The sequence below is a fragment of the Callorhinus ursinus genome, unplaced genomic scaffold (genome assembly GCF_003265705.2).
Source record: "Callorhinus ursinus isolate GAN/ISIS: 27379988/994484 unplaced genomic scaffold, GSC_fseal_2.0 scaffold2, whole genome shotgun sequence".
NCBI classification, from domain to species: Eukaryota; Metazoa; Chordata; class Mammalia; order Carnivora; family Otariidae; genus Callorhinus; species Callorhinus ursinus.
The window spans coordinates 24,573,616-24,598,789 of record NW_027397064.1 but is presented as its reverse complement, the minus strand read 5'-3'; the positions used below and the strand labels follow the sequence as shown (position 1 = coordinate 24,598,789).

Genomic DNA, 25,174 nt, shown 5'->3' with positions numbered 1-25,174 from the left:
TCTTTCTTTCTTTCTTTCTTTCTTTCTTTCTTTCTTTCTTTCTTTCTTCTTTCTTTCTTTCTTTTTCTTTCTTTCCTCTTTCTCTTTACTTTCTCATTGCATTTGGACACACTACCATAACATTACTTATTTTATTAATTACTTAATATACACTAGATTGAGACTATTTTTTCAGTTTTCTATCACCAGGGACCATGAAGTACTTTGGCTTCAGAGAATGTTTATACAAAATGCATTAAGGAAGACAGAAGACTGAACTTAAACTTTGTTCCTTTTTAAAAAATAAACAAAGTCATCTCACTCCCTCAGTTCTGGCGCTCATGCATATGAAGTTTACAATCTCTATGCCATTCTATGCCATCTTTTCCATTATGGGAAGCCCTGGTAGGGAGGTTTCATTTCTTGGCCTCCTTTGCAGGGATACCAAAAGATGATGCTACAGTGCTTCCTGATTTACACAGACACATGACTGACATGAGCGCTTCCACAAGCCACTGAGACCCTCTGCCTACCTGATTAAACATGGGAATGAAGGGCTACATGAATTCATTTCGACTTAGTTGAAGCACGAATGCTCAAGAACTCTATAAATGTAACATTTTAAAAACAAAAAATCTTGACTTAGGAATAATACTTACATGAAAATCAATGCTTGCTCTTGTTCATACACTTCTGAATCTTATAACTCTTAAGAGAGATATAAACAGGCTACTTTGCTCCAGTTGTATTTTACTTAATATTACTGATTGCTTTCAGATTTGGAATACAGAACAATGCAATAGTAAGGATGTAATATACCACTTTATTAACTCAAAAAAGAAAAATATTTATGGAGAAAAGTTCATTCTGATGTAATTTTTATGATATATGGTTTGCATCATCTTTTTCTAAGCAGAAAATGACAATTCTTCAGGTTTCTTTGGGAATCCAAAACCTCTTTTGAGGCCAATTAGACATCACCTCTAAGATAAGTAAAAGCCTTTGATCTTTGGCATTATTAGAAAGTTACTACTCTTTAGGGTGAGATTCCTAAGGTTATCCGCTGTGTCTAGGTCATTCTATTCAGCTGCATAAGCAGTTCCTTTGATGGATGACTGGTTTTCTACAACGCTAGCATTATCTCAGCAGGAGAAGGTAGTGTTTGATGTGTTGCAATTTGTATTACATGTCCATGGAACATCTCTGGACATTACCTCAGGAGGAGGGGTTAAGAGAAGGAGGAGCTGTGGCTGAAGACATTTAATGACAGAATGAATGGAAATTCAAAGATTGCTGTGCAGTCAGCCTTAAACACTGGACTGCACACCCCCATCTTTCTTTCACATTAATTTAAAAAATCTTAAAATTCTCATAAATATATATAATTTTATTTAATTTTAGTCACAAATCAACATCTTCAAAATGACGAGGATTTTGACAGCTTGCAAAGTGGTGAAGACCCTGAGGACTGGTTTTGGCTTTACCAACGTGATTGCACACCATCAATGGAAATTTTCAAGACCTGGCACCAGGCTCCTTTCTGTCAAGGTAACATTCCCATATTTATTGTTTCTGATAAAATCATATGGGGTGTAGTTTAGCATGAAGCAAAGGTGTCACTTAGGAAGCAAATACAGATTTGCATGTGGTTCTGAGTGCTAATTTATTAAAACTGGCCTTAATATTGAGTCTACTGGGTTTCATAAATGTTCATTTTCAACTGTTCTGAGTAAAATTATGGCAATTTTCACCCAATGTCAAGAAGGGTCACAATTCCTATGAACATGTAAAATGTAAGTGTTCTGTTTAGGAAAAATTACTTTTAAAGGCTATCAGGGCTCTGTCCATGCCCAGTCACTACTGCACACAGTTAGGGTTCAAACACAAAGTTGCTTCCATGTTCATGAACCACAGCACAGAAGGTAATGTGTTAAGCTATGGTTTCCTGGCTCACTGTAATGTTTTCTCTTTTGAAATGTTATTTTTTAGGAAAAAAATTTGGAAGGAAAATATCTACATAATTCTGATATTTGCTAACCATGATATAGACCTTATCTTTACTTTTTTTCTTTTCCCTCTTAGCCCTTCCCTTGGGAGTCCATATTTATTATTTTTATTTTGCAGATTAAGACATTGAGGCAATTAGCTTCTGATAATTCTGTCCTTCTGAATGTATCTATAACTGAAAAACAGGTCTGGGAAGAGAACATGAAGTGTTCTTCCCCACCACTGGATTATGAAATTCCAGTAGGAGCTTCTGTTGCTTCCTATAACTTTATGAAGGCATTTATTACCAGAGAAGTCTGAAATTACTCCATGGAAACTTTGCCAATGAAAAACATTTTTAGCGAATATAAAGTTTAAATAATCACAGTAGCTTTAAATAGATTGCTTCTTTAGTAGTAAGAGCTATAAAAAGTGAAGTAGAAAAAAAAAAAAACAACCTCTATCTGTTGGTGTAAAAATATGTCCTAATAGTTTTGAGTGTTCTGCTAATACTTTGTATGCTCACTGGGTTGACTAAAAATCCTCCAAATGCTTCCACAGCTTCTGTTGCTTAGATTGCTCAAGTCAGGATTCAGTATGATATTTAGCCCCAAGTGACATCTGTAGGGCTAAGCAGTGCTGTTGATCTTTGTGGACTCCAGTGACAGGGTGGGGAAAAATAAGAGTAAAAGGAAAGGAAGAGAGAGGGAGACAGAAAGAGACAGAGGTGAGGAGTGAGGAGAGGGAAAGAGAGAGAGAGAGAGAGAAGGAGAGAGAAATAACACAAGATCTCAGGAGAAAGTATCAGAAACTACCATTTTAAATTAAGAAACCTAGGAACAACCATTTTCTTGGATTCAGTTTAATTGCAACAAGAGAGCCAGAAAGGAGATGTTCTAAACCATCATCAAAGATGCAGCGACTAGATACAAACTCTGAGAGTGAGTACTGGTTTTAGTTCAGTGTTAGTAATATCTCAAGGGTACTCATATATCACTCCAGAGGGAATAGATAGTAGTGAAAGTAATACCATTTACGGTGAGATGTGTCTTCTAAGACTGCAAAGTCCGTGTCCCTTGGAATATCTTTTTCTTCTTACAAAAATAGGTAGGCAGGGATAGGTGTACCTCCATCAGACACCAGAAATGGAGAAATTGAGTGACTACTTAAAATGGCATAGATATGACTGAGATTAGAAGCCAGTTCTCCATGATCATAATAAGTGCTCTATATGACCCCAATCACAACCACAACAAAATGATTTAATTATATGGATAGACTACAGTGAAAGTAGTTCTTCTAGCTCAGGGTGGTATATATGTTTTAAAGGTCTGCCAAAGTTCATAGACAAGAATGACAAATTTGTAGGAGGAATAAGCCATCATTTCATGATGTAAAAGTCATTACTCACACTCAATCATTACTGGCCAGAGTTCTGGAGGAAAGCCAGGCATGAAAAATAGAAGTTCTTGAACTTCACAATAGTGAATTAAAATTCTGTACAGCAGTCCAAGGGGGCTTGTGTTTTATTCACTTATTTTGGAACAGTCCTCTACCTACTTTTCTTCCTGCCTTCGCTTTTAAAATGCAACTCTCTTAAAAAGTTATATGCAAATTTCTTCTTTTTAGACGGACATCACCTAAAAAGCCTTAGGATGTGGTTATGTAATGGTCAGTGAAGGGCAGTGAGAGTAGTCATTGAAGATTAGTGGCACTGAAGATAGCCAGTAAATAGGTTGCAGAAGATACCCTGTGGGCAGATCTATAAGCATTGCCCTATAAATTAGTTGCTTTCTCAATGGCTTGGGAGGTCACTTTTCTTGTCCCATTGGTGACAGAGTGAGCTTGACGACAGCAGTGACACACTTGTACTTTTATGTGGCCCTTTCTTGTGTATTTATCTGTGGCCAATATTTACAAAGTGTACCTTGCCAATAGACACAGTTGTATTCCCCTTTAAGGAAGAGGAAAGAATTTCAAGGTACTCTACATCTGAAGGAATTAGATATCAAGGATATACATGATCAACAGCCATATGATATGGAAGTTTTAGAGACCTCAGTCTTTTTCTATTAGCATAGAAAATGTTCAGTACTCAATATCACTTTCCGCCTGTTGTAGCTGTGTAGTGGAAAACACACTGGATGGGGAATAAAAAGATTTGGAATGTAACCCCTCTTGTGCACTTATTAATGCTCTGAACTTGGTCAAGTCACATGTCCTCCTTGAGCCTCAATTTTGTCATCTGTAGTGTAGAAACAATTCTTGACTTAGTCTCAAAGGATTATGTGACTATCACATATAATCAGTGCTTAAAAATCTATAAAATATTGTTCAGATGCCTGAAATATAGGCGTCTGACTTTGGCTCAGGTTATGATCTCAGGGTCCTGGGATCGAGCCCCATCTCCAGCCTGTGTCTGGCTCCCAGCTCAGCAGGGAATCTGCTTTTCCTTTTCCCTATCATTCTGTCCCTCCCCCATTCATGCTGTCTCTCAAATAAATAAATAAAATCTTTAGAAAAAAATCTATAAAATACTGTGAAAGCAAACCCTGGATACTTAAGGTTTTATTTATTTATTTTAGGAGAGAAAGAGAGAGAGAGAGAGAGAGAGAGAGAGAGAGAGTGCAAGCAAGCAGGGGTAGGAGCAGAGGGGGAGGGAGAGGGAGAATCTGAAGCAGGCTCCACACTCAGCACGGAGCCCAACATGGTGCTCCGTCTCATGACCGCGAAATCATAACCTGAACAGAAACCAAGAGTTAGACATTTAACCGACTGAGCCACCCAGGCACTCCAAACCCTGGCTACTTAAAAACAAATTCTGTCCTATATATTTTAGTAGAAGGACTTAGTAGACCGATCAGAGTTTCTTCATGTTTTTCCTGGACTACAAATTATTACAATGACAAAATGTCTGATGAAAATTCTCAGATATATATAATGACTTTTTTTCACCTTTGCCTTAATCTTAAACATATCTCTAGGAAGATGTTGCTTATAGTAAATTAGACTCAAGAACTATGAAGCAAAGGATCTTTACTATTTTGAATTCAGTTCCAAAAGTCAGGATGTACATCTTAATATCCTTTTTTAAAGCTTCTATCCTGGGAGTATACAGGAAGAATCATAAGTGGAAATAAATGGGTAGTAAGTGGATAGTCTCTGATTTCAAGAAACATAAATTTAAGAATTCTGAATTCACAGGTCTTGGAAAGTCACCAAGACTAAATAGTTTTATTTTTACTTGCAAATGAATTTGGAAATCAAAGGTATTAAATTGAAAAGGTTAAGTTGCTTATGAATAGAAAAGGGTTCAATAGGTACTGCTTCTAACATTAATCCACTTGGTTTTCAAAATGGTGACTTGTGTTACAATTAAGCCAGGAAACTAACAGTCCAAGTATCCTTCTCTCTGGTACTTCAGATACAATTGAGCCCTAGGAGTCATTATTCCCTTTGAAAGGTTTTCATTTTGTAAGATTTTATATTCTATTTCCAACATAAAACTACCTATTTAGCTCAATCTTGAGGCGCTATTGTCATTTGATTAGAAATTGGCAACTACAAAAACTCCTACAATTAGAATCCTTTAGTTATATTGTAGTAGCTTTAAAGACATTCACAGGAAATAGAGTTCATTATTATATCGGAGCCTCTTTGTATATTTAGAGGTGGGGGTAGGGATAGGGTTATCATACACTCTCAAGAATAACTATTGTATTAGACCTTTACTACATATAGGTATGTTTTTAGGGCTGGATTTCATCCAAGATGATGCACATTTTTGAAAAAATAGATTGTTTCAATCCCAAATGAATGGTTGAATAATTAGTCTGGATGATTAGCATCTTTGTATATTTTGGGTGAATGATATTTCTTTCATTAGGAGGTAACCTGCCTTTTGAACATTTTTGTTTATGTACTCCACTTTTTATATTGCTCCCCCCACCCCTGCCTTTCTAAAGTACAGACTCATTTGTTGGTCATCAAGAGTGCCTTGTAATTTTGAGCTTCTTGCCATAAAACTGTTGAAAAGCGATAGTCAAACAGGGCCTAGATGAGGGTAGGGCAAGTGAGATACTAACAGTACACCATTGAAGGAGACCCTCACTAGCAGGGCCATGGTGTACCTCCTTCCATGTTGCCCGAAAGGCACTTCACTCACTTTATCTGAGTCCCCACCCTCTCTAGGAAGCTAAGAAATCTTAAGGGAAGTGCCTGTAGAAATGGCATGTGTCCTGGACTCCTGTTTCCTTCTCCAGCTGATGGAGATTTGAGTTTCCACCTGACCATGCTTAGCAGAATTACTGATCATGTAGAAGTGAATTTAGGTTCTACTCCTGTGGAAATCGAGAACATTCTTTTGCCCTCACATCTTCATTAAACCTTTTTCACATTTCTGACTCGTACCAAAGGCTGGGGTATAGTAGAGAGTTTTCAGTATCTCTTAAGCAATGGTCATGCCAGAGCCCACTTCAAGTTTTCCACAGTTTGCTATGCAAGACTGAATGTCCTTGATGGGACTAGCATTTTCTAGGGTATTTTTAGTGATTGAAGACTGGAAAGAAGTTACATGAGCCAGCATAAGACTTTGTTTTGGACTCCTTAGTCCTAGTACCTCTAGTTTCCACTTGATTTTCTTCATCTGGTCTAAATGAATTCAACTCATGAAAATATTTTCAAGACTCTTTTACTCTTTTTTCTTTTTTTGTCACCTTACTAAATGTCATATATCAATCTTTTATATTTCACAGGGAGATCCCTGGCTAACATGAAGTTCTAACAGATGAGTCAATGTACCACTAAGAATTTTACTGAATAAGTTTCATCTATGATGTAGAACTAAATAAAACCATATTAATTTATTACCATAAAATAAAAATTAGCTTACAATATTGGAGGTCCCTCCCAGATTCAGAACAATTTTACCACATAGGAGTTGCTCATTTTGGTATTTGTTGATAAACTTATACTTTATGAACATATTTTATAAGGGAATTTTTCTAAATGCTATATTTTATTTATAATGAGAAACAACTAGAATAAAAATTACTTATGAATCTGACTCATTTGTTTACAAATGTCCAGAACAGAGAAGTATTCAAGTAAATTAACCTTGTTATTTTTTTCCCCCCAACAATGGCCTATGTTTAAACAAAGGCAGATAACTTAATATTAATGTAGGATGCTGTAAGGCTATTAACTTAGGATGTCATAAGGCTTAATTGATTACTGCTCTTACAGTACTTTTAGCTGTTGAAGTGTTAGACATTATAACTGCAGAGAAGTCTCATTAAATATTCCACACTTAAAAATTGTGCCTTAATTCTGAATATTAAGTATCCATATTTTGATAGTACTACTCCAAGAATGAAAAATAAGGTTTAATTTACCAATAAAGAATACTTTAAGATTTTAACTTTTACCATATTATCTATGTAGTAATAACTGAAATAAATTCTGGCTTTAAGCTTCTTCCTTTCTAAAGCTTGGTTCAGATTTATTTTATTTCTTGAGAGGATGAGTATTGATGTAAACTAATAGCTAAGAAACATCAGGTAAGCCAGAAATCAAATATGTTATATGGCTTTAGGCCTTGGTGAAAATGGAAATAAACACATGGGACTTCTACTTTTCTGATATACGAATAATTTACATAAGCAAATGATTTAACAGCAATACAGTCAGATTCCCAGAGTAAATAATTTTCATTTCTACTACTAGCTTAAGGGGATTATTGCAACTATAATGTTTTATATTCAAGTCTTTTATGGAATTTATTGCTAAATTAGCTCAAGACTTTATATCCAGAACATTTTGCTGGTAAATACTCACACTCAGGGGAAGAAACAATGCAGTTATTCCCATTTCACGGATGTGTAAGTGCTGGAGTTAACACAAGGACACATGGATGTCTGTTTTTTTTTTTTTTAAAGATTTTATTTATTTATTTGAGAGAGAGAGAATGAGAGAGAGAGAGAGCACGAGAGGGAAGAGGGTCAGAGGGAGAAGCAGACTCCCTGCCGAGCAGGGAGCCTGATGCGGGACTTGGTCCCAGGACTCCAGGATCATGACCTGAGCTGAAGGCAGTCGCTTAACCAACTGAGCCACCCAGGTGCCCTGGATGTCTGTTTTTGTACAACAAATGAAATATAACCATAGCAAATCTGGTTAGAATTTTAATTAGGCCCAAACACCACGTGGAAATTTTTTAATTTGGCATTTTGTTTATTGTGCTTATATACTTGGAGCCCTCGTTGTTGTTTAACCTGGCTTCAGAATGCTCTAAATCACTTCTCCTGCTGTAATGTTATTGCTGACTCAAGAGCCCATTTGTATACTGCACTTTATCTCCACATAAAATAAATCATATTTATTTTTCTTTCTTATTTTCCTCCTTTTTTTGTTGCATTTGGAAAACAGATTGTTTAAATCAAAGAATTAGTAAGGATTCTTCTTTAATTAGCCATTCTATAAATAGGATATTTTAGGGCAGTGCTATTAATAGTTGACATATTTCTTCCACTTCAACCAAAATATTGTCATGTATTGTAACAAAACATGCTGTTTTTCAATTTTCAATTTGTTTCTTTCTCTTATAGTCCTGTAAGCTTCACATATGCAGAAATCTAATGTGATGGTGTTTATTGCTGGCAGTTTTAAACTGCAAGAAAAGTCTCATTTTGACTTGTTTCCACTGTCTCAAACTAATGGATCCAAAGAAAACTGCTTCAGAGTGAAGGACCCGTATCTTCAAAGTTAGCCCAGAATGATGCTGGGATGTGGGATGATTAAGGAACGAGTGGATGACTTTTAATAACATAATACTGAGTGCAAAGGAAAAGCCTAAAGACAGTAATGAATATTGGGCTCTTTTAAAACTTTTATAGGTTAAATTATAAATTATGCTTGACTTTTGACTGTTACTTCCTAAGCCTAAGCTCTCTAAATCAGTTGAGCATAACACCAGGGACACATTTTCAAAGCTTTTTGAAGGAGAAATTAGCTGTGTGACTCCTGTTAACAGTTGTTGCATTGTTCTTATCCTGGAAAGTGCTTTGAATCATCTATCCTTTTAAACCTGATTTCAAACTGAGAGTATTAGGGTATAAAATTTTGGTCATTTATTTGTGGTCCCCTAAAGCTAATCAGTCATCTTACTAGGAAATGAAAATAGACCCATAAATGTAGGTTTACAATGAATTTTAATTTTAAGGAAAAAATCAAAAGCCCTAAAGAGATGAGTGAGATATTTAGGGAAAATGCCAGATTTGCTTACAGCGTCACATTTTTGAGATCATCAAAAAAAAAAAAAATTATGGCATGGTAAAACAACAATATCAACTTCCTTGGCAGACAAACCAACAAATAGAGAATTTGTTGGAACTTCTACTTATATGCAAGCTCCCTCAAAAAATGTATCTTTGTCAGAAATTACCTATGCTTTGTGAAAGAATCACCAGGTTTTATAAATATTAGAAAGTACAGCACCCAAAGATTGTGCAGTTTACTAAAGTTTCCATTTAAAAAGTAATATAAGAATAGGGGTGATGTAGAAATTTATGTAATTCAGTTTAATTTAGAGAAAAGTACAATTGTAAAATAAAAGATTAAAAATGGGCTAATTAAATATACACAGAAAAAATCCATTTTAGCCTATTTAAATATTAAGTGTGGGAAAATTTACAATCTTATGATGTTTCTCCTATAAATTTGTGGACAAAAGTAATATTTAGTATTACTAGGACACGGGGACTACTAATTTCAGTCTTTATCCTGCAAAATCATATAAAGTCACAAGAACGCACAATTTTTGACTCCTTATTTTATAATCTAACTGGCTCCCAGATCCACAATATCTGTATGCTCCGGGCTAAAAGAAACCAAACTCTGAGTATGAGCTAGTTTTAATGCATTTTTCTTGCTATCCACATTGGCTCCAAACTCTGGCCTTATTTGGCAGGGTGGGCATGAGGTGCAGGGGCTTGGTTGGATGTTTTGTAAATATAATTACATGGATGGGAGAAAAATACAATTGTGAAGAGGTGGAGATAATGTTATTATTTGCAGACACAATTTAAACATGGTTCAAGGTCAATCAAGGGAGCTTTAGAAGGTATAGGGAAATGTGTGTGTGTGTGTGTGTGTGTGTGTGTGTGTGTGTGTGTGTGTGTATGAGTTTTATTTTAGGCAGTTGCATGCTGAACTTGTGCTTAGTGGCCCCTAAAAGTGAATGTCTGCTCCTGGACATTGAGCAGCTTGGAGGTACCATTAGCTTTGGCCTAAGGACCTTGACTGACCTTTAGGCATTATGCCAAATTCACCTGAAGTCTGGGCTAATTCTTACGTTTTAGGGATACATGAAGAAAGTAAACCATTCAGGTGTCCTTCAGTGTTCCACATGCATCTAGTGTTTTCTGGGCTAGAACCCCCATAAACAGACTCTCCAAAGCCTTTGAATTCTTATTGACTTGTTTGGCTTAAGTGTCTATCGTAAGTTAGGTTCTCCAGAAGCAGATACTGAAATGGTGTTTAGGGAGCCAGATATTTATTAAGGGTTAGCTCTGGTGGAGGAAAGTTTGAGGGAACAGAGTCGGGCAGAGAAGAAGTAAACTGTGATGCAGGTTTGAGAAAGCGTAGGTCAACCTGACAGAAAGCTCTTGCCCATTAGAGTTTCCCGTGTTGGGCCTGGGCCTTCATCTCCCTGCCTACCTCAGTAACCAGTGCAGGCATGCGGCTCTCCCTGTAGGGCCTGTGGCGAAGCAGCTCTCTACCCTGCAGTAGACCCTGAAGGAACTGATTGCTGCTGACTGTCCTCTGACCTCACCCCTTGCAGCAGGGCAGCAGGGCCTTCGTGAAGGGGGACTGAGAGGTGCATCTCCATGCTTACAGCACAGATAGTCCTGACAGTCTTGAGAGCTTCAGAACTCAAGGGCCTGCAATTGGTGTACAAAGTTCTCAAAGCCTTCTGGTTCTCCTAAGATTATAGGATATGATTAATGACTTGACATTCCACCTTGACAATTTATAGATTTACAGATAGGTGGTTCTCGGTTCACCTGGGCACCTGGCGGTTTATCCACCGCAGTTTTGAAAGAAAGCTCTTATAAATAAATTCAAGTGAGTTTGTAATTGAATTGCTTTTTATCCCCATTTAAAAAAATTGGAAAGAAGAAATAGAAGTAAGCTTAGAAAAAGAAAAAGGGGCAATACATGACTCAGTTTCAACTGAAATTTTCTACTTGGCTTCATGCAGAGGGTTATGATGGGGTAGAGCATTGTGGATTCTAAGTCACACTGACTATGTTCAGAAGCCACTGCTTTTCCATTTACTAGTGGAATGATCTTGACTTCTCCAAACCTCAGTTAGCTTTACTGTAAAATAGAGATCTTAACATTACCAACCTCATTGTTTTTTGTGAAGATTAGATGAGAAAATCCATTGATAGCTTTAGAAACAGTGCCTAACACATCATGTTAATTATTATTAATGAGGCCTTAAGAAGGGGATCAGGGTGGAGCCCTCAGTGAGGTCAGTGTTCTCCCAAATCCTATTTTTCCAACATAACTTCATAATTCTATTTGAAATAAAATACCTTTCTCAGAACAGTAGACAATTTATCATTCGAATCTATATACAAAATTTATTTGTGCAACTGCATATAGACTTTAATAAGGATAGATAACTATATATGCCACCTGGTTTATGCCTTAACAGGGTCTCATTAAAGCAATACCAAAAGGTAGAAACAGGATCGTGACAGGTTGATCTACTTTTATAAGGCATGCTTAAGACATGGTATACTTTATTTTTTTTCAAACATAACGATTATTCCAGAATTAAAATAGAAACAAAACAAAGTGGGAAGTACATTAACATATGGACACAAAGTAGAGAAAAATTGAAGTATACTTGTCATCTTTAGTTACTATTCTCAAATTTAGTTAAAATCTTTATTGAGTGTCAAGTATGTACCAGCATTAAATGTAAACCTCAGCAACAATATCAGTAAAAATATGGCAGCCTCAGTTTTTTTTCAGAGGGAGATAAAAATAGATTATTAGTTGTAAACTATTTGGGGATTTGGTATAGAAGTGTAATATTATGAGACCGTGTTAGTGAATTAAAATAAATGAATTTGCCAGTGACATAGAGTAAAATTTGGCAAGTATTTTAGATGACAAGTAAAGGAAGAGGGGCACCTGGGTGGCTCAGTCTGTTAAGCCTCCAACTCTTGGTTTCGACTCAGGTCGTGATCTCAGGGTGTCGAGATTGAGCACTGTGTTGGGCTCCATGCTCAGTGGACAGTCTATTGGAGGTTCTCTCCCTCTTTCTCTCCCTCTACCTCTCCCCCCCCACCCCTCTTGTTCTCTAAAATAAGTAAATAAATTTTTTAAAAAAAGTAAAGGAGGAAAGGAGAATAATTGGGCTATGTATGCACATCTAGTTTATTATTCCTTTTCCCCAGTGATGGAGGATTAGATTTATATTGATGTTAAGATAATAATTAATATTAGTAATGGAAGGAACCCATTAGGAAACCCAAAGGATAATGATTACAGATCATCTTCTAGACTCTTCTGAAGACATTAGCTGTATGACAACTAGTTGGTATAGAAATCTAAGGATGCTTATGAGGCAAGGGTTGCCAACCAGTCCCAACTTATTCTTTACTTCCATCTTCCATCTTTTAGCATGAACTATACCTATGTGGGACATCTGTCTTTGCTTTCAAGTAAAAATAAAAAAGCAAACAAAACCCAGTAGCCAGTGGGCATCAGAGAATTTTTTGAAAAACCATAGCAGCATGTGAACAACATCCTAACATCACATGATCGCCCATATTTGTGTGCATTCACCGAGTACGTAGTGATTGCTTTACTGTGTGAATAACAGTGGGCTGTTTCTGTGAGGATAGAAAATTAAATTAGGCATTGGATTTTCTGTCTCAGAATTCATGATCTGGCAGGGTAGAAGAGTAACTTAAGCAATTAAAACAAAAGGTAACACACAAAGAGTACACACACACATGCAGTGCGAGCACAGGAAAATCAGTGGTTAATCCTGACTTGGGGGATCTTGGAAGGCATATCATGAGCAGGACTAAGAAGGATAACCAGGATGTAAACAGGCAAAGAGGAAGACATTTATGCACAAAGTCTAGAGGGGTGGGGAGCCTAAGGGATTCTATATAGAGAATGGGCCAGATGAGGGGGCTTGGAATGTTAACGGGGGAATGTGAAGATTAGTGTTATGCAATAAATGTTTAAGAAAGATAGTCTTTAACTGCACTGCATGAGATAGGTAGAAGCAGGGAGAGTTTAGAAACAGGGGCAACCATTGGGAGGCAATGATAAATGATGATGGAGATTTTCTCTTGGGTGGGGACAAAATCCAATGTTGTATGGAGTTAATTCTAGAAGCAAATAGATGACTACCTATGAGTTATTAATAGTCATTATGAATTATTAGATACTATGTGATGAGGTCGAACTGTTTTATTTTATTATTTTATTGTAGTAAGAGTACTTAACCTGAGATCCATCCTCTTAACAGATTTTTAACTGTACAGTGCAGTTTTAGGGATAATGTTGTATAGCAGATTACTAGAACTTATTCATCTTAAACATTTGAGCCTTTATGTCTATTGGTTAATAACTCCCATTTCCCTCTTCCCCTGGCCCCTGGCAACCACATTTCTTCTTTCTGATTCTATGAGTTTGACTATTTCAGGTATTTTATGTACGTGGACTCATGCAGTATTTGTCCTTCTGTGACTGATTTATTTCACTTAGCATAATGTCCTCAAGGTCCATCCATATTGCCATATATGACAGGATTTCATTCCTTTTTTAAAGCTGAATAATATTCTATTGTATGTATATGCTGCATTTTCTTTATCTACTCATCTGTTGATGGATGTTTAGGTTGCTTCCATATCTTGACTATTGTGAATAGTGCTGCAATGAAGATGAAGTTTTAATATCTCTTTGAGATCCTGAATTCAGTTCTTTGGGTAAATATCCAGAAGTAGGATTGCTGGATTATATGTTAGTCCAGTTTTACTTCTTTTTTGAAAGATCTCCATACCATTTCCCATAGTGGCTGCATCATTTTGCATTCCCATTAACAGTGGAATTATTTTTAATTGCAGTAGTAATTATTTAAGTAATTTTATTATCTAGCCTGTAGGACCAGATGTGATTTGAAAGTTGTTACTCCCAAGGGATGTTAGGAAAAGATGCCAAAGAGAGAGACACTGAAACTCCAACATCTTACTATTAGACTTAATATCTTTGGACTTGAAAGATTTGTAAAACTGATTGCTACTAGAAAAATATTGAATTAGAAATCTACATTTTATAAAAGAGTTCAACCAAAAATAAGACAAATGAAATAAGAATTCAAAATGTGGTGAAAAGTAAAAACTTATATTAAGTATAAAATGAAAAAAATAGATGTTTATTATTTTCAGTATTAAAGTTTATAATTTTCAGTATTAAAGGAAATAATGGAGAAGATCATTTGGAAGAGAGTGTATACTTTCCTTTTTTCTGTTTTACTGAATTCATTATCATTTAGCAGTACTCTGCTGAACAGTTAGTATATTATCTGATTAAAGTGATTTTACTAAAGTGTGAATAAAGCTTAAGTATGATGTATTGGCTTTATAAAAAGGAATTGCTGTACCCAGTTACATCTCTAGTTGGTGGAATATTTTCTCTTCACAGAGAAAAATACCGTGAAAGCAGGTGTTCTTTATTCCCTTAACTAGTCTCCCAGGAAATAAATCACATGGAGTTAAAGACAGCTGTACATTGCCCGTTGCTTCTTAACCTTTGCGAGCAGTGCCTACGAGGAATAGTTAAAATACGACTGGAGCAAAGCAGGAGCGCATTCTGCAAGCCAGTTATGTTCCAGAGAAGCAAAAATAGAATTATGTAGCATCTTTGCCACCTGATAGCCATTCATTCAAAGATTCATTCATTCATTCATTCATTCATTCATTCATTCAACCAATCAGTTTTTGCAAGGTACTTTCTACTGGTAAGATTTTAGGGTGATAATTAATGATACCCTCTCTTCAATCTCTATATTTAGAATCAATACAGAAATAAGACAGAGTATTCAAACAGACAGCAATCTGAATATCAGCTTTATTACTGTTAAAGCTTTTTAGAAGACAGGGCCTAGATCTGTAACGAAATAGGTTTCTTATAACTCCTATTCCCTGAGTCAAGTGTGTTCACTCACAGCTGCAGCTCTCCCATCTTGATGTACAACTGAGAACAGGTTTCTTTGAAAAGAGAGTTAAGAAGAGCTGAGCCAGTCTTGCTCAATTCCATTTCCCAAAGTCACCAATCATTCCTCTTTTCCTTTGTGGACCAGGGGTTAAGTGACCTTTCCAAAGTCTCTGAAAGGTAACTTCATGGGCCAACATATGAATTCAGGGAGGTATAAAATGGTTTCTCCAATCACCCACTATGTGCCAGACATTGTGTTATGTGCTAGTGAGGCTGTGTTGGAAAGACAAGGCAGGCTCTCTGTCCTTGATGTTGTCTGTTGTTGCCTATAATCTTATTGGAGAAATTGGTCATATACTTGGATATGGGGCAGTAAATAATAAGTGCCAATTTTTGTTTAGCCTTAACTTGGAAAGGGACCAGTCTTCTACTGCTTGTTTGGCTAGTGCACAAGGATGATCAAACTTGGGTTTCAAACAAGTGGTAGAGTTCAGTTAGGTAGAAAGAAGGGAGGGCAGGGGTGAGGGTGAGAACTTGGGCATACCTGAGTCATTATGGCTCTTCAAGGCTTGTTTTTCTGACAAAGTCTCCAAAGGCATCTGTAGAGTTGACCTTTAATACACAACAATTAATCACATTTATAAAACCAAAACCAAAACTAAGCAAACAAAAAACAAACCAAAAAACCAGTGAAATCCATATTTTACCAGGAAGGGTGGGGGGCGGGGAGAGAGAAAGCAAAACGGTGAAAGGTGGGAGAGATGTTCAAAATTGCTCTCTCCAACCCAACCACATTTATATTACCCTCCTTCCCTTCCACAGAACACAGTTTCATTCATTCATTCATTCATTTAAATTCAATTAATTAACATGTAATGTATTATTTGTTTCAGAGGTAGAGTCCAGAGACTCATCAGTCTTATATAATACCCAGTGCTCATTACATCAAACGCCCACCCCCTTCCCCTTCAGCAACCCTCAGTTTGATTCCTATGATTAAGAGTCTCTTATGGTTTGTCTCTCTCTCTGATTTTGTCTTGTTTTATTTTTTTCTCTTTTCCTCTATGATCCTCTTGTTTTGTTTCTTAAATTCCACATACGAGTGAGATCAAATGATAATCACAGAGCCCAGTTTTAAGTAGTCCCTAATAGATAGGGCTGTGCACAGATTGGTATGGATGGGGTCAGGGTAGAAGAAGTAACTGACCATAGTCTATGAATTTTTTTTCTCTTGAAACACTTGCTTTTCTCCAGAAATCTACCCCCTCTATACTTAAAATAATTCCTTACCTGGTTAGATGGAAAATTATACTTACTCTTATCCTGAAATGTCTATATATATTTATATATTTATAATGCCTAGTTATTTTATCTTTCAAATCTGTGATCTAAGCATTTGGCAAGCCCAATGTGATTGACCTTATTGAAATGAGATTTCCAGATAGACGCTTCTTGTTCTGCTGTCCCTTGTGCTAAGGTTCCTCTCCTTGTTACCTTTAGGGGACTATGCTTGTTTGGGTTGGTAAAGGATATTGAGTGGAGAAAAGGTATTGATTTACATTCCATTAATAAAAAGCAGTTTAAATATCTCTTAACTGCTAAGCTGAAGATGGGTACAGATACGACCCAAAATTTCTTTGTTATATCTCAGCATTTTATTGTCAATTTGGTTGAGTCACGATGAATAAAAGCAACTAACAACAACAACAAGAACAACAACAACAACAACATTTAACTAGTCTTTTGACTTTGAGGCACTAAAATCTAAAATTAGATAGTGAATTAAAAGTTAAATTTTTTTATTGGCTATAATCTTGAAATTTGAAGAATATTCTTATAATTTCATACACATTTAATTAGTGATGAAGAATTACACTAATGAAAATGAGTGCTCAGTTAAAATTAAGCCACTAAGTGGATCCTGACACACATGGAACTTAATTTTCCTGAAGGTTTTACTGAGAAAAGTTATTGGAATACTAGTTAAAGACCCAGAGGGGGAAAAGTAAAATGAAGAACTATAAGGACATGTAAAAAGAATTGAGACTGTTCATCCCAGGTCAACAACAAAAACAACAACAACAACAAAAGCAAAGGAAAAATCCAAAGTAGCCATCTGCAAATAATGCTCATATAAGTATTTGCATTTTGGAAAAGAGTTGTTCTCCATGTCTAGTGAGTGCAAACCAGACTAAAATCCTTCATAATTCTACCAAGCAGGGGTCAGATTAAACTCACTTGGGAATTTATTGCAGGCTTACATTGCTCTACAATGATTGACAAAGAGGTAGGCAGCAGCAGTCAGTTAGACTCCAACTTCGACTTGAGCAAGTTGGGTAATAATACATGTTTATTCACCTAACTCTGGTGATCAAGAAGTAAACAGCTTTCAGTGTACAAAATAACTTTTGATCCCTTTGAGTTCATCTTACCTTGGACCTTTCACTTGAATCTGCTGTGGCAAACTCGTATTTTTAATACCCAAGAATAATATGAGAAATGTAAATGTAAAATAATTTTTCTTCAAGATTGATTTGTATAAATTATCTTAAAATTCAATAGAATAAAACAGAATTTTCTTTTTCTTATTATGTTATGTTAATCACCATACATTACATCATTAGTTTTTGATGTAGTGTTCCATGATTCATTGTTTGTATATAACACCCAAGCTCCATGCAATATATGCCCTCCTTAATATCCATCACAGGGCTAACCCATCTCCTACCCTCCTCCCCTCTAGAACCCTCAGTTTGTTTCTCAGAGTCCATAGTCTCTCATGGTTCATCTTCCCTTCTGATTCCCACCCCCTTCATTTTTCCTTTCCTGCTATCTTCTTCTTCTTCTTTTTTTTTTTTTTTTTAACATATAATGTATTATTTGTTTCAGAGGTACAGGTCTGTGATTCAACAGTCTTATGCAATTCACAGTGCTCACCATAGCACATACCCTCCCCAATGTCTATTTTCTTCCCATACCCCTATATTTTTAGAATATACTGGGTAAGGAGAGCTTTCTCATTCTTTGTCTATGTTTGCAAAGTGAAATAGGGAATGAAACAGTTTGTTAAGTAATTCAAGCACCGTCAGCCTCTTTCATGTGAAATGTCTAGTAAATTGATATAAATGACCTTTTGTTTCGAGTTATCATGATGTTTGTCTCAGCTCTGCACAACATGTATTTGTACTCTTACGTACAGCATGCTCAGTATGCCTATGCTGGTATAACCAGCCACTGATCTTTCCCTTCTTCACCCTTGTCTCCCTCAATGCCACTCATATCTCTTTCTCTTTCCCAACATAGTATCTCCACATTATGAGACTAAATTAAAGATGTTATAGAAAGGCTTAACTATCCTAGTTAAGCATAATGGAAAGATGACTCAAAACAAGTATTTGCTTATTTTTAAGCTCATACCTTGAACAAACTAAAAGCTGAATAATAATGATAGAAATAGTAATGATTTCCGGTATTTTCTTGTGTTATTTTCTTCAGATTGACACTCAATGAATCTTTATTCATGCAACAAAAATTGAACAATTGTCTACTCTGTGCCAGGCACTGATGTTGGCCCTGGAGGTGCACCAGTGTACAAAGCAGACCTAATACTTTGCCCACATGAAATTTGCTTTCCAGTAGGATAAGGCAGGCAAAAATAAGACACTGGGTGATACGTTAGGAGGCAATGACTTCTATAAAGGAAGAACAGATAGAGCAGTGGGAGGCACATTATTTTAAATAAGAGGGTCAATGTACATCTCTCCAAGAAGATGGATGACATTTGAGCAGCCTTGAAGGCATCTTCTTCTTTTAAAGATTTATTTATTTGAGAGAGAGAGAGAGGGAGAGAGCACAAGTGGGAGGGACAGAGGGAAAGGAAGAGAGAATCTCCAGCACACTCTGCACTGAGCACAAAGCCTGACACAGGGCTTGATCTCATGACCCTGAGGTCAACACTTGAGCCAAAACCAAGAGCCAGACGCTTAACCAGCTGAGCCACACAGGTACCCCTTGAAAGAATCTTTAAATTTTGAACTTTAAATTCAAAATTTGACATGAATTTCTTTCTTAAAACTTAAATTTGTATTACTTAAAGCATAGATGAAAAGAAAGGGTGAATTCTTTTATTAAAGAAAAATCTACCAAAGGAAAGGATATTTTATTTATCTTTGTTATCTCCAGGTGCTTCAGTGATATTATTCTGGAGGTTTCTTCCTTTTACCATTCAGACATGTATCTAGCCCTTTTGCTAAGTGGAGGGCCTGGGGACATTTGTCCATGTATTTCTAGAGCCTAGTGTGGGATTTGGTACATGGTAGGAGTTCATTGAGTTTTTGACCTGAATGTCTAAGCAGTCTTCTTGGCACATATACTTTTATTAAACACATAGGGACCATGTCATGATAGAGGTCCTTTACTTAGCAGAATTCATATTTATATATCCTTTGGTTACTTTTCCTGACATTGTATGAATGTACAGGCTTCTCTTCCTTAAGGTTTCCTTTGTACTTTCAGCATTCAAAGTATTCAAGGGCTCTGGCAGTAAGCACTTAAATTATCCCTTAATGTTACAATCTAATTCCTAGGCTATGGACCTCTTTCTGCTAGAACAAGGCTACTAAAATATCTTACAATAGTCACAAGGTGATTTCTTTTGGACTCATTGCAATGAAATAGCATTTGGGGAACTATTAGCTAGAAGAGGATATTCCAAATAATAGCTCTTTGTTCAGAGTTCCTCTATCAATTCATAGATAAGTCAATTGGCACTCATCATTTTAAACTCATCAGAGGCCCATGTAGTTAAGTGGAATATAAAGGGCACTATAGGCAATAAGCAGAAGCCTTATAACAATATAATGTGTAGAGAGAAAGAGGATTGGAAGATCTATAAAAGCTGCCAAAAAGAACAAAAGATATAATTAAAGGATCAAAAAGACATATTGAACACAGTCTCAGGGACTATTTCAGGCAACAGTAAATGTCTCCTCAAATATATCTTTAAAAGACTGAAAGCAAAGTAGAAATCTAGTCCCGTAGAGAGAGAAAGAAAAATGCCAAATGGAATTGTAGGAACAGGCTAACAAGAATTGGATTTGCTTATGTTAATTTTTACCTTTCCTTAAAATAATTAGATGGTGTCTAACCCAGAGATCAGACAATTTGAAATTCTTAGATAAGAAGAGAAAAGAAAAAAAAAGTTAAAAAGTAAACATGATATTTTAGGCACGGATGGCTTAGAGTAGGGTAGATAAACTGGTGTAAAGAAAACAGTTGAAATTTGTAGTTCATACTCATTTTGCCAAGTAGGTGCAGTTATTTTAGGTTCTATCAAAGTTACATATTATTTAGGAAAATGTTTTCTTTCCTCCTTCCATTTTGTGAAAGCGTGTAGGTTACACATGACTTCCTCAAGAACAGAAAATAATACCTTTAGGAGAAAATACTTTTTTGACAGTGAATTTTCATTACTTGGACCAAAGAGCTTCACCTAGTAAAACATGTCAGAGATACCTAGGGAATTTTCCCATTAAAAATACCCCTACTGAGAACCATCACTGTAGACATTTGATTAGCTTGTAACAATCTTTAGCAATACACTAAACATTATCACTCTTAATTTCTAAAATCATCAACCTCTGTCTTAAATTGTAAGTAAACAATAGTGGGCAAGTTAAAATAAAATGCAAAATAAGAAAATCATGCTATAAGAAGAAATGACATGCTAAGTTGATTTCCTGTATACAGAAGCAGAATTCAGAACTTGTCATCACTCATACTACGTTAATTACATATTGTGGTTTCCTTTGTTCTGAGTAAATCCAAAAGCTTTTTTTTAAATTAAAATTTAATTTAGGTAACATACACTGTATTATTAGTTTCAGGGGTAGAATTTAGTGATTCATCAGTTGCAGATAACACCCAGTGCTCATTACATTAAGTGCCCTCCTTAATGCCCATCATCCAGTTACCCCAACCCCCCCACCCATCTCCTGTCCGGAAACTCTCAGTTTGTTCCCTATAGTTAAGAGTCCCTCTCTGTTTTCATCTTATTTTATTTTTTCTTCCCTTCCTCTATGTTCATCTGTTTTGTTTCTTAAATTCCAAAAGCTTTTTCAGCTTAGTTGCTGAGAAGATAAACCATAACTACTTAAAGATAAAGTATCAAGCTTGAGATCTCGAACACTAGTTCCAAAGCTATACATAAAACAAAACTATCTCAAAGATTATTTGATAAGCCAAGTAAAGGACAAAATTCTTTTGGTTAACTCTGCCTGTGGACACACACATATGCACTCGCACATAGAAACACATATAAAGTGTGCAGTCCAGCACTTTATTCAATCTTTCTCAGAAATATAAATTTGAAGTCCATGCATTGTGCCTCTGACTTAAAAAAAAAAAGAACTTTCCTATGGAGATGAGTATCTTAAACATATTAATTTTAATAGGAAATACTAAATTATTTTGGTGTGTAAATGTAAGTTCATGTATATGCGTACCTACACATAAACAATATTTAGGCACAGGATACATTGGTTTAAAGATGGTCAAGCACTACTTTATACATTAAAGAGCAATCGTTCCAATCCCAAGAGATTTGTGTAGTTTGTACCTAAAAGAGGCATTGTATTTCTACAGAGAAGACTACTACAGAAAAATAATCAGGTTTTTCCATGTTAACACTGGAAAAGCTGAGTGCATGTTGCAAAGCTAAAGGAGCGTAGTAACAAAGGTCTAGAAATCACTTACTGAGTTTCTGCTGTATACCAAGGTTGGGGTGTGTGTGTGTGTGCGTGTGTGTGTGTGTCTGTTTGGTGGGAGTGGGGGTGGATGGCAGGTGTATGAAAGGATTAGGCACTATGAGTCCAGTCCTAAAAATGTGAGAGAAAGAGAGAATTCCTATGTTTCTCTTTAATGGCTGCACTTAATCTTTGTAGAAAGAAGAGCACACTGATCTCCCTTACTCCAACAATTTCAACTCCTGGCCGAATGTATTTCATATCCCTACCCATTCACCTTAACCCCTGAGTATTTTAAAGGAAATGTCAGATATCATAGTATTTTATCCTTAAGTATTTCACTGTATATCTTTTTTAAAAAGAACTTTAAATATAAGCACAATGCCATCTTCAATCTTAAAAAATTTCACCAAAAGTTAATAAAATTTCCTCAATTCTTACAGAGATGTTTTTCTTTATAGTTATTTTTAAAGACCATATTCCACTTATTTTGCCCTGTAGTTTTTGCAGAGTCTATATTTTGCCTCCTAAAGTGTAGTTTAACATATTTCTCTCTTCCCTGACTTTTATGGAAATTTAGATTTGACATAAATTGTTTCAACAATAGAATTTAGTGTATTTTTGAAGAGTGGCTGATGCCTGCTTCTTAGATAAGTTTCTCTCATTGTTCCTCTTCTTAGCCAAGAATTTTATAGAAGCTGTTCAAAGATTAGTATTTTGAAGTTATAAATTCAGAATGCCTCATACTCTAAAGAGAGAACCAGGCATGGATATAATGAACTCTACTAAAAAATGTAATGTGATCTATTTTTAGATGTTTCATAGTGCTTGCTTTTGTATCAGTGTTAATAGAGTGATAAAGTTTCAACTTCTTTATGATCATAAAGCTGGTGTGGAGGGGCAGCCCTTGGGACAACTCCATCAAACACAAGAGCTCTCTGGAACACAATTTGATGGATAATCTTTAAGATTCCTTCTAGCTCTAAACCTCAGAGTGATGATGAGCTGTGTGGTACAATACACAATGTTTTTGCAAACTCATGAACTTCCCTTAAAGCTTTACTTGAGCAAAGCTGTGGAATATTAAGGGGGAAAAGATAGACATATAGCATTTCAGCTCAACTGAAGTATTTCTGGATTGTCAGTAATTCTACAAGTAGAGGTAAAATAGACAATGTATCAACATGCTTCGGTTCCTCTTTCAAGCAAAACAAAATAAAACACCTACCCGTGACAAGAGCCATACATCTGAAGAAAAGTGACAAGGAGCAGGGGAGAAACTCCAAATATAGGCAGTATGGTTTCATCATATATTCTGGACATTTATTTAATGAGTTCGTGTATTATATCTTTGGACAGTTTTCAACTAGTTGTGCCTCATATTTTGTATTCTGCTAAGATTCACGCATCTGTTTCTTTAGGCACAGACAGCACACATTGTCCTGGAAGATGGAACTAAAGTGAAAGGTTACTCCTTTGGCCATCCATCCTCTGTCGCTGGTGAAGTGGTTTTTAACACTGGCCTGGGAGGGTGAGTAATGCTCCTGCTCCAAGGTTTTCTTCTTCCTGTGTGTAGAGGAATAGCTAGATGATCTTACTCATGGTGGGGAGCTGAAATCATCACATCATAATAAGACTACATATTGTCCGGACATTGCACTGTGCTTTTAAGTAGTCTTTTCCAGCATAGATACAAACTCCTCTCTGCTGTGGTAAGTGAAAGAGAACTTGGACACTGGTATTCCCCTGAAAATAAAGCATAACATTAATTCTAGAAACCTAGAGCCCGAGGATGCAGGTCATATGAGATTGCTAAATGGTTTCTGTCAGGGAAGGTATGGATCTGATTAAGGTAAAAACTGGAGCAAGGCAAAGGATGGATAGCACACTCCAGTACCACCCCTTTGGCGAAGTTAAGAATCAACCTTGCACATCTGATATGAAGTACTATAAGGAGCTGAGAAAGTTCTTAGGTACTCTGTGTAATTTCACACAAGAGGAAGAAAGGTGAAATAACAAATCCATTTATTGTCTTAAAGTAATCAAAGGGAGAGCAGGTTCACAGATCTGATATTTTCAAAATTTATCAATCGAGACCTAACTCAGTGTTTAAGATCTGCTAATAGATGTACAGCAACAAAGATCAGAGCTGCTGCAGAAATCACGTAGCTGTTCTTATCAGCCAACAAATGTTTGTTCACTGGGAACCAGGAGGCTGAAGTTCTGGTCTAATTTTCAATGATAACGGATTATGTGATATTGAGAAAATCACTTAACCTTTCTGAATCCTAGTTTCCACTATAAAAATGAGGGGCCTGGATTAGACAGTAATTTATAGCTGGGATTAAAAAAATTTATGAGTCCTTTAAAAAATATGACTGGATCGTTTCAAGACGTTTCCCTTAGAGATTCAGTGCACTAAACTTCTTTAGAGTATTTGATAAATTCTTTAGGAAAATTCAGTTAACCTTATAAAGACAAGGAGATGTTGGGTTAACTGATATTGAAGTTATCGACTGACCAAACTTCCATTATATTATTAATATACATTCTTCTCTAAACTCTTGGCTCTCTGTTGGAAACGAAGAATATTAGGGGGGTTTTAAAATAGTTCCACTGGTGAGAACGTTAAATTACTGCGTATGAAAGCTGTTTGCAAAGTTTTGCTTCATCAGGCAATTATTTAAGCTTTTCGACAGCACTAATTACTAGCTATGTTAATATACCTGCCAACAAACAACTGTTTAATAGAGATCAGAATGATGGAGGGCACTAGAGTTTTCTTCTCTGTGATAGATTATGGGTAATAAATCTTGTCACATCACAAAAGTCAAACAGGACCTGATGGATTAATTTGCTTCTAACCCTGCGGTTCTCTAGGACAAGCTGTATTTATTCATTTACCGGAGAGAGTATTATAAGCATATGTTTAAAGGGAATGGCCAGTTCTTTTATGGAGAGTAAGGAAAGTAAAATTAAATTAATTAAAGATGTTTTTGAGGTAGGAAAAGGCTTTCATTAATAAGATTAGTCCACAGACCCTATTTTCCACTGAGAACTGTTGCTTTCATTCGTTGTATGGCTCACCCAATAAGGTGGTTGATAATTAAAGGGGTTATTTTGTTTTTCATCTTCAAGAAATGCATTTATATTATGTGTAAGCCTTGGTTAAAAAATTATCAGTTCCTGACAGGTGAGAGGCATCTGAGAAATTAGCTGAT

At 36.0% G+C, this 25,174-nt stretch overlaps 1 protein-coding gene across 1 annotated transcript in view; it reads left to right on the top strand.

Moving 5' to 3' along the window:
* CPS1 (carbamoyl-phosphate synthase 1) overlaps positions 1–25,174 on the top strand; it is a 134,286-nt gene that overhangs the window by 10,425 nt on the left and 98,687 nt on the right. The window contains exons 2-3 of the mRNA XM_025892261.2: positions 1,381–1,527; positions 23,375–23,484. Of these exons, the coding sequence (XP_025748046.1) occupies positions 1,402–1,527; positions 23,375–23,484 (236 nt within the window). The 5' untranslated portion in view covers positions 1,381–1,401. The remainder of the gene's footprint in view (positions 1–1,380; positions 1,528–23,374; positions 23,485–25,174) is intronic.